The 18,968-nt window shown below is 28.1% G+C and overlaps 1 protein-coding gene across 2 annotated transcripts in view; it reads right to left on the bottom strand.

Annotated features, from left to right (window-relative positions):
* The window catches only part of LOC122270980 (uncharacterized), a 19,872-nt gene extending 13,772 nt beyond the window's left edge, over nt 1-6,100 (bottom strand). The window contains exon 1 of one of the 2 annotated variants that reach the window (XR_006226086.2): nt 5,903-5,966. Coding sequence is in view for 1 of the 2 variants with exons in the window: in XM_043050505.2 (XP_042906439.1) it covers nt 5,903-5,986 (84 nt within the window). In the remaining variant the exon portion in view is untranslated. Of the gene's footprint in view, nt 1-5,902 lie in introns of both variants that reach the window. The other variant, XM_043050505.2, reaches the window with a different exon arrangement.
* Between the last annotated feature and the right edge of the window lie 12,868 nt (nt 6,101-18,968).

Raw genomic sequence — 18,968 nt, 5'->3', positions numbered from 1 at the left:
AAGCATTGTAAGCATTTCTAGATGCAGAGGGTATTATTTCCAAAAATAATTTTTTCCGTCAATAATTTGTTTCTCACATGAAAATCTGTCATTTTCGTTGGCCACTTTTTTTCAGTAATTTATAACCAGAACAGATAGCTCCAGAAATCAATATCTTTAGGTTAAGAGATTGATTAGAATACCGTCCTATTGGAACATGTCTAATTGCATTAATAAAGATCCAACTTTATGAGTCAAAATGTATTTCAAAAAATTTTATAAGGTGAGTAGGTTTTTAGGTTGTCACTTTCCTGTCATCATTAATAACATAAACTATTTACATTTACCTTAGTTATTTCAAGAAATCCTGATTATTTCTGTAGAAAGCAAAAGTCTCAGGCCAAAATGTTAAATTAAAGTAATGTTAAATGCTGTAAGATGGCAAAATTGTCATTATCCTGGCTGTCATTTTCCTGGCTTGTAAATTCCAGGGCAATGACACAGTTATAAGGAAAATTTTTAAACACTATAATGAAAAGAGGGAAAGCAAATATTAACCTAATACCCAGTTTATGAAAGATTGTAATATGATCGCATGTAATTAAAGTTACTTATTTATTAAATGATTGATTTTCATACACAATTTTATTCTGTACATATCAACAATAGAAACATTTTTGATTCTTTCTACAGTGGATCAAAGAATTAATTTAAACAAATCATGGTCCATCTAACGCAAAGGTGTTAGGTTTTTTTTGAAAACACAGATAGCTAAAAATATAAAGGATAAACTAAGAACATCACTGTACAATTTAATTCTGTCATAGTCTTTAAACGCTGCTTTGATGTATAAATTAAGGAATGTAGTAAAGTTGTAAAATGAAATGATTTGAAATATTTTAAATTTAAATAATATTATAAAATAATTTCTGACGTAAATTAGTATAAAATTAATTAAAAAATTCCAAAGATTATCATTTTTATTGTAGAAGTTTTTGAAGTCGTTCATAAAGATATTAAAACGAATAATAAAGTTAACTTTATTATTCGTGCTGGGAAACAGACTACTGATCACTTTAAATGGCCCGGGAAAAAAGACTGTGTCAAAATTTCTTAGAATACCACAAATTCAAAAATTTCTGCTCCTTACCCAATATCTCACAAGCATTTTGCTTCCTTTGCAAGCTTCAAGATTAATGAAATCTTACAATTTTTTTTTGTTTTCTTTGTTTCAACAGTTTCTTTGCAAATTAAAGTGTAGTAAAATTAAAAACTACCTCATTGTGTGTATTTATTATTTTTTGAATTTATTTACATAAAAAGTTAAAATTAACTTTTCAACTTTGTCTTTTTTGAGTTTAAGTTGAGTTACATTCTATTAGCTTTAAATGACTGTTTACTTAACTTCTAAGCTAATATGTCATTTTCCTGGCCTTCTAGTCATTTTCCTAGCATTCAAAATTTGGTGAGTTTATATTTTATTTTTTTTCTTGAGAAAATGTCAATAAACTACACTGCTGTGTGTAAGATACTAATAAATTTAGCTAAATAAATATACAAAAAAAAAATTTAGATTATTTTGAGGACTTTAAATGTGAAGAAATTTTTTGGACCGAAATGTCATGTTCAAAAGAATATGTATATATATATATATATATATATATATACAGGGTGGGTGAGTCCCTCACTCATGAGGTGTTTCCGCTGTCGCTGATTGATGAGAAATGTGGTAATTGCGATTATCAAAGCTGGAAGGATCTTTATGAGACTTTTGTTAACAAGATTGATTTTGTTAACAAGCGTAAAAATGACTTTAAAACCGAAACGAGAGAGGACATTTGGAATTCTATTACAAACAGGGGGAGAAACGGTGAAGTAATAAGTTCTCTNTATATATATATATATAAGGAGTTTTTTAAGAAATATGTGTTCATAATAAAAAATTTAAGCATGCTTAAAAATGATTAGCTTAAAAAACATGTGCAATAAGTTGGAAGTTGAACTGTTCACATAATTGAAACATTGATGCATTCAAAAACGAATACTTGAATCAGAAATTAATTTATAACTGCTAACGAAACGGAAACTTTTATGTACTCAAGGATGAGTACTTAAATTCAGATTCCCATAATTGAAAAGTTTCATGTGCTCAAAAATGAGAACACGCTTCTCATACAAAATATGTATATACAAATATTTTAAGCACACATTATACATATTTTTGAGTACTTAATCTTAAGCACCCTGTTTTAACAGAATAGATATTAAAGATATTTTAGACAGTCTTATACATTCTTCTTCTTCTTGGGCACTACAGCCTATGACAGGCCAAGGGTGTCCCGATAAGTTTTTGCCATCTTGATCTATTCTATGTAGGCCTTCCAGTCAGTTATATACATTAGTTAGGGTCAAAATACATTAACTAATGTATTTTAAAACAGAAGCCTAGAAATATTTACTCAAAGATATTTATTTAAAATTAAATAACTGAAAATGGTTACACTTGGAAGTTTTATTAAAATTAAGCATATTTTTAATAATCATGTGCATTAGTCAACATTAAAATTCATTAACTAGTGTATTTTAAGTGAACAATCTGGAAATATTTCATCAAATTCATTTACTTAAGAATAAATTGCTTAAAATGTTTACATTTAGATCTGTACTAAGAATTATTTTAAGAGTCTTCTGCGTTAGTCAATGTTAGAATCCATTAATTTGTGTATTTTAAATGTGATGCCTAGAAATATTTACACAAATATTTTTTTTAACCATAGCTGGCTAAATATTTTAGATTTAGATCTGTTTTAAATATTAAACATATTTTTGATAATCATTTGTGTTTGCCGACGTTAGAATCTATTAACTAGAGTATTCCAAATTAGAAGCCTAGAAATACCTTTTTAAACATTTTTAGCTAAAAGTAAATAGGTGTAAAATAGTTTCGAAAACATATTTTTTTAAATTGAAAAAAATATATAGAAAAAACAGACACAGAATTTTTGTGTTTATTTTTTTTTTATCTTTTTAAAACACTAAAAAAAATTAGATAAATTTAAGAATAGGTATTTTTTTTTCAAAATAAACTTTAGAAAAAATTATATTTGACGCATTATTGTTACTTACATTAATAAACAATCATAAGTTATTTCATTTTAAAAATTTTTAATTTTAAAAATGTGTATTATTATTATAATTTTACTGCGTAGTACTGATTGAAGATTATGTGAGCATTGTGTATTTGTGGACAATCTAAATCAACTACAAATAATGCATGCAATTCTTAAAACTTGCAAAATTGTGCCCCAATTCCTTTAAAAACAACAATAATAGATATTAAAATAAAGTCATACTTAATCCTTGCGAAATATTATTTAAAAACATAATTTTCCAGGTGGTTCAATTCCCTGCTAGATTCTCTCCCTAATCCTGACGATTATTCAAAATATTCTTGCTTCTTAACGCTTAACTGAGCATTATAATAAAATTAAAAATAAATATTTAAATAATGGACCCTTAAGTTATTTATTATATTTTTACAGATTCTGTTCCACAGATTTAATTCCCTATCACATTGATTTAAAATTTATACAAAAAAATTATTTTCATTTGCTATCGCACCTTAATCCCCAAATTTGTGTTTTAAATACTTATTTAATATTCGATTTCTATAAGAACTTGTAATTTTTTTTCATCAAACACACAATTTAACAATATAGTTTAAAATAAATTCTTAACTTTGCTTCAGAATTTTAAATAAAAATATTTATTCAATATTTAATTTGCATTCTGAAAACAGCTTTACACAAAATTTAGATAAATAATTAAACATAACTTATTTTATACATGAATTATTTTTCTCTAAACTGTTGTGAAACGGCAACTAAATATATCTATCACAAAAGGTTGCGCAATAAGATAATAACATGGAATTTCCATAAAATAATGATATAATGATATATAAAAATATCTTACTTCTTTTATACTGTTAAATATCGCTTAGCAAAAGGTAAATAAAACTTTACTTATCGTTAAAACCTATAATCATTTTAAACCGTAAAAAGCCCTAAGTTATCATCGTTAAGTCGAGGCAATAAAAAAAAAGAATAATAATGCGACAGTAAAAAACAATAATACAGCAATACGAAACAGTTTTAAGCCACTAAGTTTATTGTTATATACATATATCTTACATTCTCCTTACTGATAATAAAAGATGATCCATTCAATAAAAGATGTGTAAAAAGTTACAAAAAATAGCGTTAAGACCTATAATTATTTTAAACCGATAAAAGCCCTAAGTTTTTCTAGTTAATTTATATTCTTGTTCCCATGCGACACGATAAAAAACAATAAGACAACAATAGGAAACACTTGTAAACTATTAAATGTTATGGTAAATAAAGATATCTTACTTATTCCTTACTGATAAATACCATTCAATGAAAAATGAATAAAAATTTGCATATAAATGTCGTAAAAAACCTATAATCATTTTAAGTCAAAAAACCCCTTAAGCTTTCTTCATTATGTATAAACTTATGCCGATGCAACACGATAAAAAATAATAAGGCAACTATAGAAAACAGTTTTAAACCCTTAAAATGTATGTTAAATAAAGAAATCTTACTTGTTCCATACTGATAAATACTATTCAATTAAAGATGACTGCAAACTTACTTTTAAATGTGGATAAAACCTAAAATAATTTTAACCTGATAAAATCCGAAAATTTTCATCGCTAATTAATAACCTTATGCCAATACGACACAATAAGAAACGCAAAAGGACAATAATAAGAAAAGTTTTAGAGTATTATGTTTCATGTTATATAAAGATATCTTACTTGTTCCATACTGATAAATACTATTCAATAAAAGATGACGGCAAACTTACTTGTAAATATGGATAAAACCTAAAATTACTTTATCCTGATAAAATCCGGAAATTTTCACCGCTAATTAATAACCTTATGCCAATACGACACAATAAGAAACGCAAAAAGACAATAATAAGAAAAGTTTTAGACTATTATGTTTCATGTTATATAAAGATATCTTACTTCTTCCATACTGATAAATACTATTCAATAAAAGATGACGGCAAACTTACTTGTAAATATGGATAAAACCTAAAATTACTTTATCCTGATAAAATCCGGAAATTTTCACCGCTAATTAATAACCTTATGCCAATACGACACAATAAGAAACGCAAAAGGACAATAATAAGAAAAGTTTTAGAGTATTATGTTTCATGTTATATAAAGATATCTTACTTGTTCCATACTGATAAATACTATTCAATAAAAGATGACGGCAAACTTACTTGTAAATATGGATAAAACCTAAAATTACTTTATCCTGATAAAATCCGGAAATTTTCATCGCTAATTAATAACCTTATGCCAATACGACACAATAAGAAACGCAAAAGGACAATAATAAGAAAAAGTTTTAGACTATTCTATTTCATGTTATATAAAGATATCTTACTTGTTCCATACTGATAAATTCTATTCAATAAAAGATGAATAAAAATTTACTTATAAATATCATTTAAACTAATAATATTTTTAAGCAGATAGTACCCCGAAATTTTTCAGCCTTAATTAGTAATCGTATGCATTACGACATAAAAAGACAACAATAAGAAACAGTTTTAAACCATTATACTTTATGTTATATAAAAATATCTTACTTTCCTTATACTGATAAATAGAGTTCAATGAAATATAAATAAAAATTTACTTTTAAATATTTTTAAAGCCTTTAATAATTTTAAGCTGATAAAAAACACCCAAATTTTCATCGTTAATTAATAATCTTATACTGATACGATACAGTAAGAATCACAATAAGACAATAATAATAAAAAATCTCAGACCATTCATTATAATTTATAATGTATAAAGATAACTTACTTGTTCCGAAGAAGATGAGAAAGATGAGGAAGATAAAGACATTGGTTGCAGGGAGTCGGATTCGGAGCTATCTGAATTTAGCATTTTTCGTCCGGGAGATCCTTTAACGATTATTCTTAACCTGTGGTTATTGGCTGTGCTCTTTGGTTAAGGGTGAGCAAATGTCAGAAGAGAAATCACGTGCAGCCTCCGGGAGACACTCTCATTGGATGAATTCGAGCAATTCCAATAACTATCTTGCACCCAAATGCATAGTTCATTGGCTATTCTCAACTAAGTTCACACCGGTCGGGTTACGTAACTGACACTTGTTACATAACCTGTATCAGCACTTCAGTGCGCAAGTACTTATTTTGTACATTCCATTAAAGCATTCCATTAAAAATTTTGAAGCTGGTCTATCGATAAAAAAAACTACATAGATAATTGGTCTGCTGAGATAATTGGTCTGCTGAGATAATTGAATCAGTTGGGGTAAAATGGTTTCAACGAGAGGAAAAAAAGATTAGATGAAGAAAAATAATTATAATAATTATAATAATTATAATAATTATAATAATTATAATTATTATAATAATTATATTATTATAATAATTATATTATTATAATAATTATAATAATTAAAATAACTATAATAAAATAATTATCGATTTAGATGAAGAAAAATAATTATAATTTATTCATTACAAGACATCGGGGTGCTCATCAAGGCCGTAGCCAGGATATTTTTTTTTGGGGGGGGGATATGGTAAGAAGCAAGGACAGTTTCAAACATGCAAAGTAGGGGAAAAACATAGTAACAAATATTGTTTATTCTCTTGTTTGCAAAAGTTAAACTAGTAATTAAAAAAAATTACATGATACTTATTTTTCAATTAATATTACATAATTATAATCAATTTGTAAACAAAGTTTACAAAGACATGCGACGGGAATTTGAAGAAAATTTTTCGATTCCTTTTTTTAGGACAAACCAGAATATTCCGAAATATGCTTAATAAAGTTAGTTAATAAAAGGTTTGATTCGACAGTTTTTGTTTTTCTTTTTACTGAGAGGCTTAAAGAAAGACTAAAATGTTTGAACACCAGAATTTCGGGGGGAGGGATTTGTCCCGACGCCCCCCCCCCTGGCTACAGGCCTGGTGTTCATCGGTTATAAGGACCATAAAGCTAAGTTCACCGACACGAAAGAACAGTACCAGAATCTGGTTGACATAGGTGATTGTCTACCAATAAGACACATGGTTGTAATCAATATGGCAATATTGCGGTCATTAATGATAGTAATATATACAGCGAATACAATAAAATGGTGATCATTATTGAAAGCATAATATATCAGAAAGATAATATTGTAATTATCACACATAGTGATGATTATTAAATACGATATAATTGTGAGTTTAGAATTTTTTTTATTTGGGTTAAAAAAATGGTGACCAATGTAAATTAATTAAATTGCAAAATTATTGCAATATGTTATTAAATATCCATATTTTTGCCAATTCTTGAGCTATATTAAAATTTGTTCAGTGTTCGTGTTGGCAACAATTCGGAAAAGCGGCAGCTAATCCTTGGTCCCTATAAGCAAGGAATACAAATATTGGTATTAAAGTGAAAAATCACTCACACGTTTTTAGATGCAAGGTATACACACTTACTCTTCCCCTTATTTTCGGTTTTTGGGCCAGAATAACCCACAAAGACCACAATTATAATAATTAATGGTAATTTTTAGGATTTCTTCTGCTTTTAGTTTTAAAAAAATCTCACCGACAAAGGCTGGTTTTAAAATTGAGAGCAAGAATTGCTTAAAAATTAACGTCTCATTTTGATCGCTTGGAAAATTGAATATTTTGGGAAATTTGAATATTTTCCACACTATTGTCTAATGAGCTGGCTTACAATGCTTTATTTTCGAAACTATCAGCAAATAATTAAAATCTTCTATACTGATTACTCAGCCTCCATGCGCAGATATCAAATGAATTTAAAAATAACCGGTACAAAGCATACTTCCTTTCTATTTTATCTATTCAAAAATCACGTTGTCGCACAAGTACATTTTTTATCAAATTATTATTTTTTTCAGAAAAAAAAAATCCTCTTTAATTACCACAAAATGTTTCTTTTTTCTGGATAGTCAAATGGTTTACTATGTAGTGTTATGCACACCCGTGTTAATCTAGAAATATCGCTGTGTTCTACAGATTTTGGTACTGACGGACTGCCGGCCTGGACTCGGTGCTTTCTACTCAATTAGCAGATCAGCGATTAAATTTCAAAGTGGCCGGATTATGCTTTTGGTCGAAAATGACTTTACTACGTGTGGGAAGAGAAATGGTATGCATCGGCTGTCGTTTACTTGAATTTGACTACAGATATCGTTTTTATGTGTGCTCTGCAATTATTTCATTCTTTTAAATGCTTACGTAATATCAGTTAACTTTGATTTCAATGACTTTGAATCTAATAGAAATTATAACAAATTGCAAATAGTGTTTTTATTTTGAATGATTTCAATAATTAAGAGAAATATTTATTTAGTCGTACGCATTATGCATTTTAACATTTGCAACAGATGCAAAAAAAGAAGTCTACAGTCACAGTATTTATATTTATTACCTATCAAGTCTTATAAATACTAAATCCCAGTAGTACTGTTACTATTTTTTTTTTTTTTTTGCAATCAGCGCCTGTCTAAAATTCAATAAATTACATAATTGTTTTCTATTAAACAGCCATTTCTTTTGTTAAAAAAATACTTTTTTTTAAAATATTAGGCTAAAAAAACACATTTGGAAATTAATGTAGTTATATATCTTGAGACTGTAATAAAATCCATAATAAATTATTAAACAGAAATAAAGAAAATCAAAAACTATCTTGTTTAAAGGCAAAATTATCAGCAATTTTCCAAAATCACGTCAACTTCAGCCGATATATAACGTCTCCTTTCCCCACAAGTAGTGATGTCATTTTCGACCAATAGTGTGATCCGACGATCTGATTTAATCGCTCTTTTAGCAGGGTTTAGCAGCAGGGCTAAAGAGAATCGAAGTGCTAGTTCACTCTTTTGAAGAAACTCTCACCGCGCCAAACCTCCGATTTTCGCCTGTGACGTCACGATGGCGCAAAGCTTGAGCTTTTACTTCAAGAACGAAGTGTTCGGTCTAACCAGCTTTAACTAATAATGGAGCATTCCTTATTGTGACATATTCTAAGACATTCTTTGTTTCCTATAATGATTTTCCTCAGTTTTGTGAAGTGAATTACAAAAATTTAAAATTATTTATTAAATGCCAGTTTGTTCGATTGCAACTAACAAAAATTCTGATTGAAACACAAAAAGGAACAATTGTAAAATTTCTAATATTTTTAAGAACCTAAATTATTATTTTGTTAGAATAATTAGCGCTTAAGGTTGTTGTTTCCTAATGATTAAGTATAAACAAATTGCCATTAGCAGCATATTTTAAAATCAAGATTCTAAATTTAACCCAACTGTACATGTAGCTAAAAAAGTGTCGATATATACATTAAATATTTTTCAATAATAAAAGTTAAAACTGAAAATTTTAAAATAAAGTATTTATAGCGTCATTTACGACAACTAGTAAAATATTTTTATTAGTTTAAAATGGTATTTAATTTAATGCCTTGGCCAAGAAAGTTAAAACTGAAAATTTTGAAATAAAGTATTCACGACAACTAGTAAAATATTTTTATTAGTTTAAAATGGTATTTAATTTAATGCTTTGGCCAAAAAAATGTTTTTATTCTATGTTTTTGAAAGGAAATAATATGTTAATTGCATAAAGTTTGAAAGCTAATATCAAGAAAAAGTCGAACTTATTTTTACAGAGAAAATGATACAAAGTTTTCATAATACCTTTGCTTGCCATCTCCTAGATTTGTGTACAGCGTGACGACATGAGGAGGGAAATCAGTTCTAAGAGTGGAAAGAACTAGCCCTTCTTTCTTCTCTTTAGCCCGGGTTTAGCAGTGCCTTGAAGTGCTCTTCGGTTATGCTAACAGCTTGATGCCATTACTGGAACCTCAGGCATACTAAGCTTGAGCTTATCAGTTACTCCGTTATCTTTTCAGATTACTTCATAGTGGCCATAATTCTATGTCAGATACTTTTTCAATTAGAGTGTTACGAATCTAAGTTACGAATTATTACTTTTCTGTTTAGAGTGTTTTGAGGTGTAGACGCTAGTCAGCTTAGCTTAGAATACAACTTGTTAATTATTCTCCTTAAAAAAATTATTTTAATAATCTGTGAACCATTTTACAGTTATTTTATACTAAAAAATTGGATTGTGTACTTTATTTACTATTTAGTCATATACTGACTTATCACTGAATTCGAATGAATTGTATTTTTAAAAAAATTCAGTTTGATATCAGGTTAAGGTAAAATATTACAAACTTTACAACCTTTATGGTAAGCAATAAAATGCAATTGATGTAATTAATGCTAGATATTTTTAATAGATGTGTTCTACATCATATACTTTCAAAGTGGAGAGGTTACTATAATCAGCTAGACATCTTGGAGGATATTATAATTTTACCTTATCATATTTTTCTTTCTAAATACGTTTATGATGGTCGCTGGTATTGGAGATTTTTTTTTAATGTTTTCAAAGAATGTTAGTGAATTAAAATAATTTAATATATACTTCTCGTGTGAGACCGAAATGTCAGTGTCATAAGTTCGCCGTTTGGGATTTGCCTCACAGTCTGGGTCTGGATTAAGTTATCCATAGCGCAACTTAAATATTGCTAAATAATAAAAAAGTTTAAAACGCAAAATGACTTAATATTCTACTTTTTTAAACTTAAGTGGTACTAAAGCTATTTTTTTCAATTAAATTAATAAGTAATTTAACTATTTTTATAGTGTTTTACTACTTCAGCACCACCTGCAAAAAATAGATAATAGTAATACAGGATATTTTCCTAATAATAATACAGGATACAGTAATACAATAGTAATACAATCATAATAGTAATACAGGATATTTTACTTAGTTTTAAATGTTAGGAAAATTCAACTTTAGGAGTGACATCAAGGGAAGGGGTAAAATGTATGTTCAACGATCGTAATAAATTGATTTAATGTTCAATTTATTATGTCTGAACAATTAATAATCCTAAGTAATAAGCATGTTTGTTTAATACTAAATCGTACACATTTTTTTCTGTTAGAATTCAAACCTAAAGTTTATAATAATGTAATGTTAAATGTGTATATTTGTGAGAAATGTATTGTAAGAGAAAAATAATCCCGTGCTGCTCGGGTAAAATAAAAACACATTGTTCAGGTAGGGATCTATGTGAAAAGCACGTGGTTTCGTTTTATAAATACTTGCAATATTAATAATTTATTATTAGCGATTTTCTAGCAAAGTTATATAGTTTTACGAATGCTACCTCAATTAGACAGGCTTTTAATTTCCTAGCTGAGTTGATCAGTGCAAATTCTTAATAGTCAAGATTTATCCCAATCATAATTATAAATCTTGTTAGTAATTATTAGTAGCATTAATTATGAATTAACACCACCGTACTAAACAATTAGTACTCTTAAGTAATAAACAAGTATGTTTCATACTAAATTGTACACATTTTTTTTCTGTTAGAATTCAAACCTAAAGTTTATAATAATGTAATGTTAAATATGTGTATTTGTGACAAATGTATTGTAAGAGTACATTTATCTCGTGCTGCTCAGATAAAATGAAAACACATTGTTCACGTAGGGATCTATATGAATATCACGTAATTTCATTTTATAAATGATTGCAATATTAATAATTTATAATTAGCGATTTTCTAAGAAAGCTATATGGTTTTACGAATGCCACCTCAATTAGAGAGGCTTTTAATTTCCTAGCTGAGAGGATCAGTGCAAATTCTTAATAGCCAATATTTATCCCAATCATAATTATAAATCTTGTTAGTAATTATTAGTAGCATTAATTATGAATTAACACCACAGTACTAAACAATTAGTAATCTTAAGTAATAAACAAGTATGTTTCATACTAAATTGTAAACATTTTTTTCTGTTAGAATTCAAACCTAAAGTTTATAATAATGTAATGTTAAATATGTATATTTGTGACAAATGTATTGTAAGAGTAAATTTATCCCGTGCTGCTCGGATAAAATGAAAACACATTGTTCACGTAGGGATCTATATGAATACCACGTAATTTCATTTTATAAATGCTTGCAATATTAATAATTTATAATTAGCGATTTTCTAAGAAAGCTATATGGTTTTACAAATACCACCTCAATTAGAGAGGCTTTTAATTTCCCAGCTGAGTGGATCAGTGCAAATTCTTAATAGTCAAGATTTATCCCAATCATAATTATAAATCTTATTAGTAATTATTAGTAGCATTAATTATGAATGAGCCCCACCGTGCAACAAACTCCTTTTTTTCATTTTTTATTACTTTTATTTTATTTATTTTTATATTGATTTCTATTTTTCCCCTCTTGTAAATCATAACGATGAAATGTCATTTTTGACGATCGTTGCATGTTTCTGTTGCCCCTCCATGCAACTTTACATTATGCAATTATCCCTAAAAAAAGTATTAAAAGCTACTATTCATGCATAAACAGTACCTCAAATTTCACAACAGATGTGAATTTTGCGCTATTTGTGTAGTAAAATATTGCCCACAAAAAGAATGAGTCAATGGGACAATTTAGGATTGTTAACTACTTGAAAGAACAAAGCATTTTAATTGTTGAACAATATTTTGAGCATCATTGAGATATTGTGGATCACAAATTACCAATATCGGTGATCAAAACTGCGACTCAGGTCATACAGTTTAACACAGTAGTGCACTCTTCTTCAATATTTTATAAAACAGAGCTTATGCCAACAATCCCATGTACCGTCCACGCCTTGTAGTAGAAGTAGTGCACACATAAATTCTAAGCAGTTACTAAAAATAGTCATTGAAAATTTCTACAAAATAGCGGACATATGGTTTCTTCTATTAACTTATACGATACATTTCATGTATCATTAAGAAAATCGCAATATTAAATTAGAAAAAAAGTGCTTTTTCTCGCAAAATTGCTTTTTGTGTAAATTTTAGGAAGCATGGAGCTTTTGATACAATTGAATCTTTGATTCTTTTGTAAATATTATGAAGTTTTTCTAAGTTTAAATATTTTAAACAGTTATTTTTATTGCATAAAAACTTTAAGCGAATCAAATTATAGGTCATAAGTATATGTTTAGATTTATTTTCCAATAAACATACTGTTAATCAATGACAATAAGACATATAGAGATCGCTTCACATTTTTAAGTTTTCACTTAAAAGATGGCAGCACCACGAGAAATTTTTTATAAAAATCACATGAACTTATATCAAGAACTCCTTAGATTTAATAGATTATTTTTCATAGGTTAAAAGTTGAAGTACAATTTTTAATGTTAATTAATAAACTGTAATTTTGTAATGAAACATTAAATTCCCTTATTTCTTCTATTATGGACATTCATGGTAAAGGAAATTTTGATATTGCCTGAAATTATAACTCTAAAACTATACAGATGAAAAGATGGAAGAAAAAAAAAGCAAATTCTTAAAACATTTGTCATTTTGTAATTTATGTCAGCAATTTTATTTTGTTTAACATCGTGATAAATGTTAAAATTATTTTGATTTGGAGCCCGTATTGTACTTAGATTCGCTTTAATAGATGGCAGCACATTTAACGAGAGAAAAAACTCTTTCTTAAAAAAATAGAAGATGGTGGAACAAGATGATTAAGACTTCGTTTTAAAACTGAATATTTTCTGCGTTTATTTTCATATGAGGAGATTAATTTATGAAATCAGAACATTTACCTCCGTGGCAAAGATTTTTATCATCTTGACTAATTCTTCTGAATTTTAAACAGAATGTTGTGCAAGTTTATCCTAGAAAGTTGTATATATATGTGCATGTGAGTACATCGCGCTTTAGTAATAGGTGAACATGCACCTATTTCAATCAGTTTCTCTCAGTTGTGTTTTTATCATCAATTATACTATTTTTCATTTTGGTCTTCTTCATAATTTTGATAAGGATTTTACTCTCATTAAAGTAAATGTAAGCATTTTAATATTTTAACAGAATTCATGTGGTCTTTAAAAACGTAATAGAACCGTAGCATCAATATTGTAACTATTAAAGTTATCTTTAACTTTAAAATTAAAATTTTGAGACCAGAATGAAGTGATATTTTAAGCAATGAATCAGACAATATGCAACATATTATTTCAATGTCTTATTCTTAATCATAACATATTTCGATGCTTTTAAAATGCCACTTAACATTCAGTAATTCCTTGAGTTATAGAAAAAAGAAATATCGTAAGTCACGGAAAACCTTCTGAATGTGCATTATAATTACTACACAATCTACATTTTATTTTTTAGGCACTTTTTTTGTTTCTTCAAACTTTCTTACCTAGAAGACTCGATTAAACCTGTAAAAAAGATTATCACTAAAATTTTGCATATAGTTATAATAAGTTATGTAAATTTGATTTTAGTATGAACTCCCAATATAAATATAGTAAAAACAACATAAAAAATCCAAATAATATCAGATAAAAAGTTCGTGTATTTAAATTCTAAAAGCTTGGAAAATCATAAATAATTTATAAATTGATTCCTTTTCAAAGGAGATTAAGAGAAGGAAAAAAAAACTTTGCTTTTTGGTCAGAAATCAGCTTAAAAATTATCTATTCCCAAGAAACTTCGATATATTTTCTGTTAACTATTAATTAAACCTCTCCGACCAATCTCAGAACAGTATTTCAATTTCTTTTTTAAATTCAGAACTTGGTTGCTTAGCAACGGAGTAAAATTAAGTATTCCGCTTTTGAATTTGTCTATGGGTTACCTTAAAATATTCATTTGCGGTGGCGACTTTTGTTGTCTTTTTTCCGAACTCAATTTTCTTTTTAAATTCAATTTTTTTTTTTTTAAATTCAATTCAATCCGGATTCAATTTTCCCCCCAATTTTTTTCAAAATTTTGCCTACCCCCGCCCCTATATTTAGGGTCAGGTTTCCAAATATGTGAAAAAAATATGTTTAATCAGAGAAAGTACGTTTTTGTGTCTGATTTCGTAACTTAAGCAATAGTTAGCACTAATTAATTAGCATATTTGAGGTTACCTCCAGGAATCATTAAGATTGACACTTCGTTCGCGAAAATTCGATCAATAGAGCTAAAGTTATACAGGGTGATATCTTTTTTTTTTTTTTTTTTTTTTTTTTTTTTTTTNTCTTTTTCTTTTTTTTGCCGACTGTACATGACTAAGCAAAGCAAATTTTATATCATCCATAACTGCACGTTTTTTGAAAGATGGCGCTTTATTAACTCTCATCGAAGAGCGCCAAATATAAAATAAGAGAGTGAAAGACGCTTTGTCTTCTCATTCATTGCAAAGCGCTCCTTGTCTTTCGTTCAAATGTGAAATGATAGTTCTGAACTCCTTCGCCTCTGGTTGTCATGGCAACAAAGAGGAAATGTTTTCTTTTTCCCTCATAGAACTATTTTCAATGTTACATTGGAAGCTTTCTCTTTTACATTACATTTCCTATGATCCTCCTCATCTCTCTCTCTCTCTCTCTTTCAAAATGTGTATTACCGTATAAGGATTGTTTACATGATTAAGATTTTGTTGTTTCTAATGCCACTTGCCACACGGGCAAGCCTGCTTGGTGAAACCGAGCAAATTTAAGGCAGAGTGTGCGTTTCGTGTTTTTCAATGGCGCCATTTATGGCCACGAATTCGACTTCTGTCACACCATACGTCACACCCGTTTATAGGGCGGACCCATTCATTCATCCACAGATCATAATTTTGACATGAATCAGAGAACGATCGATCTCCAGTGCAGTACCCCCAGAGGTTTTGATTTGTTATGGGAACATGGAGGACTTTTGATACTCGACAGATTCAACGTGCATCAGTCACTTTACTACACGGGGAGTCTTCGGCCGGCGGGGCTCGAACCCACGAACTCTCGGACATGGGCCCAGTGCACTACCGAACTGGCTATCAAGGCCTGAATATAACCCTTCTCTAGTTGATTCAGCTCTAGCTAAACTCACTAGACCCAAAAGGCAGTGAATTTGTTACTTGACCGTTTTATCCTCTTACTTGTTACAAAATTGCTAATTCTTTTCAGTTTCGTTTTTAAAGTCATTTTCAGGCCAGTCAACAAAATTATATTCAAGTCAGTTAAAGGCCTATCGGTTTTAACAATTAGAGGGAAACGCAAAGCAGGGAAATTTACCTACCTTTTGAGTGCGACCTTGGATATGTAGGACAAACAGACGCCGCGTTGCAAAGTTCAGATATGAAGAACTCGATGAATATGTCCGTTAACAAGAATACGATAGATCATCAACTGCTGCACATTGTTGGAATCTTGAGCGTAAATTCAATTTCGACAGTGCCAAAATTATTTCCTCCCCAGTCACATCAGCTCCTTTTGAAGCCCTAAAATTTTGTTTGATTCACATGAATTCTGATTTCCTTGTCAACAACATTAACTCCTCTCCACCTCTCCAAAGACTTGAGATTGGCAAGTCTTGAGAGTGGGTGCCTATTTTTGAGAGCTTGAAGCATGTCAACTTTTATTTTATTTTACATATGTTATTTTATATATGTTATTATTATATTAATGATTATTATTTTTCATAGCAGCTATTATTAGAAATGATATTGTTCATTTTTTATAATTATTAAAAAAATATGAGTTAATTGGTGTTTATTATTTCAGCTGTAAAACGTACACACTGCAAAAAATCCCCGATAAAATTGTGGTAAAAAATTCCGATACTTTAGGTGCATCATCCGCAAAATTCTTTTTAATGTAAAATCCATTTTTAACGCTAAAATTATACCGTAATTTAAACAGTTACATTTATTTAAAATTTTCGGTGTATTATATTTTTTGTTCCGGTAACATGTTCTGGTAAAAATAGAAAATCAGAAAAACTACAATTTTAATTTTTACCAGAATTTGATCCTAAATTTTTTACAGTGAACTTACAAAATTCTATTGATGGTTCACTCACCTAATTTATTTGTCTAGTTTCTTAGCTTTATTTAATATTAATTTGTAAAACTAATCTTTAAAATAAAAGTTTTATTCCTCTTAATTAATGAAAAACAAATTCTGTTACTAAATAAATATAAAAATATACCAGTTAGGTAGTAGCTTGTCTTTGAAAAAAAATTTTAAGCTGTTTAATTACAATTCAGTTTTTTTTTCCTAAAATTTATATTTATAAAATTGATATTAGCATTAATTATAACTATATTTCTTGCTAACATTAATTTCAATTTGCCTCAATTTTGTTTATAAGTATAAAGTGGTAGAGATATATTGATTAGGTTAACAGGAATTTGAATTTCCTCAGCACCTAAAAACGGGACCGTTTTATTGTCACAATATTTGCAATACGTGTTTGAAATATTGGTCACAGTCAGTATTGGTTAAAATCAATGAAAATTGAACTTTTTGATGGAAATGGAAAATTAAAAATTAAATTATGCTTTCAATTGATGTGCTAAGATTATTCAAATCAAACGCTGAGGCAGATATATTGATATTAATGGAGATAGAGATACTGCGAGAGATGTTCTTTATATATTGATTACTTATATTTTGTATATGATATTCTATGGGAAATTTCTCCATTGCAATACATTTTATTTATTTTTCTTCTAATGTACAAAATGAAATTTTCGTTATTGATAATCGAGCTAAATAGGTTTTTTTAAACATTACTCAACGGAATACAAATTTTAACATTATACAGTCATTATCTGTATTTATTTCGATCACAGATTTAAGGGAGTGATCTTCATGTTCAAATGATTCTCTTAGTTACTTTATTGTAACTAAAAATGTTTATACATATTGCAATTGATAATTATTGTTACAATTAAAAATAATAAGAAACAACTTTTTGTTTTTATTTATTTATTTGCTGTAATTTTTGTTACTTAACTGTTAATTACTTCCTGTTCTCGCACTAGAAGTAATTTGCTTAAAAATACAGTATTTACTGCAAAGAAAAAAATAACTGATTGCATATTTAATACCAATTAGATTTAAAAGTAGATATGCGACAATAGCAATGAAACGTGGTTTCAGTCTATGGTTTTCTTAAGTGATTTAGGGTGCGAAATGTCTATTTTTATTTTTAACCATTTCCGAAGTGATAAATCGATTCCTTTTTATTATAATAGGAATGGTTCTAACATCATTAGATTGTAATTTAATGCCTTTTCCCGGAAATGTTTTTGCTATTTCAGAAATTAATTTGTTTTCAGAAACAAAATCTTTGAATGAAAGAATTGCGTCATTGATGTCATAGACTAGTGCCTAAGTAGTTGAAAGAGGAAATAATTAGGAATAAAACTGGGATTTTATTTAAAAACGTAGTTTAGGCCCAATATAGATACATCAAGTTCTGTTCTTCAAAAACGTCCCCAATGTATTTCTGATTTTCTCAAAAGAAAATGATATTCATCTAAATATATTACTTTCTCTCTGTATTAAAGGATAACAGGAGCAATTGCTTTTGTTCTTAGGTGTTCGACTTAACTTTGTTTTGATGAGCAAAAATTATTAGACTTATTATTATTTGCAAAAGTTATTATCTTCTTATTTGGAAAGTGTGTAAAAAAATTAACGGGATCTAACAGTAGAATAAAAAAATTGATTATTCAGAATTAGTTCGAAATATTGTTGAAACCAGTTTCTATTGCAACTAAACTTGTTGAAACAAGTACATCGGTAAAGTTATTCGGCATCACATAGATATACAAATAAAATTGAAAACTTAATTGATGGGCTTAAACTAAATTTGATGTACTTAAAGGGTAATTTTTATTTATGAACTAAGCGCAGTATTATTATTTTTTTTTCGAAATTCTAATTTGCTAGAAAAATATTGCACTCTTAAATTTTTTTCGCAAATTTTTTCTTACTCTTTTTTTT

The sequence above is a fragment of the Parasteatoda tepidariorum genome, chromosome 7, assembly GCF_043381705.1.
Source record: "Parasteatoda tepidariorum isolate YZ-2023 chromosome 7, CAS_Ptep_4.0, whole genome shotgun sequence".
Taxonomy (NCBI): domain Eukaryota; kingdom Metazoa; phylum Arthropoda; class Arachnida; order Araneae; family Theridiidae; genus Parasteatoda; species Parasteatoda tepidariorum.
This window is presented reverse-complemented; position numbering and strand designations above follow the sequence as displayed.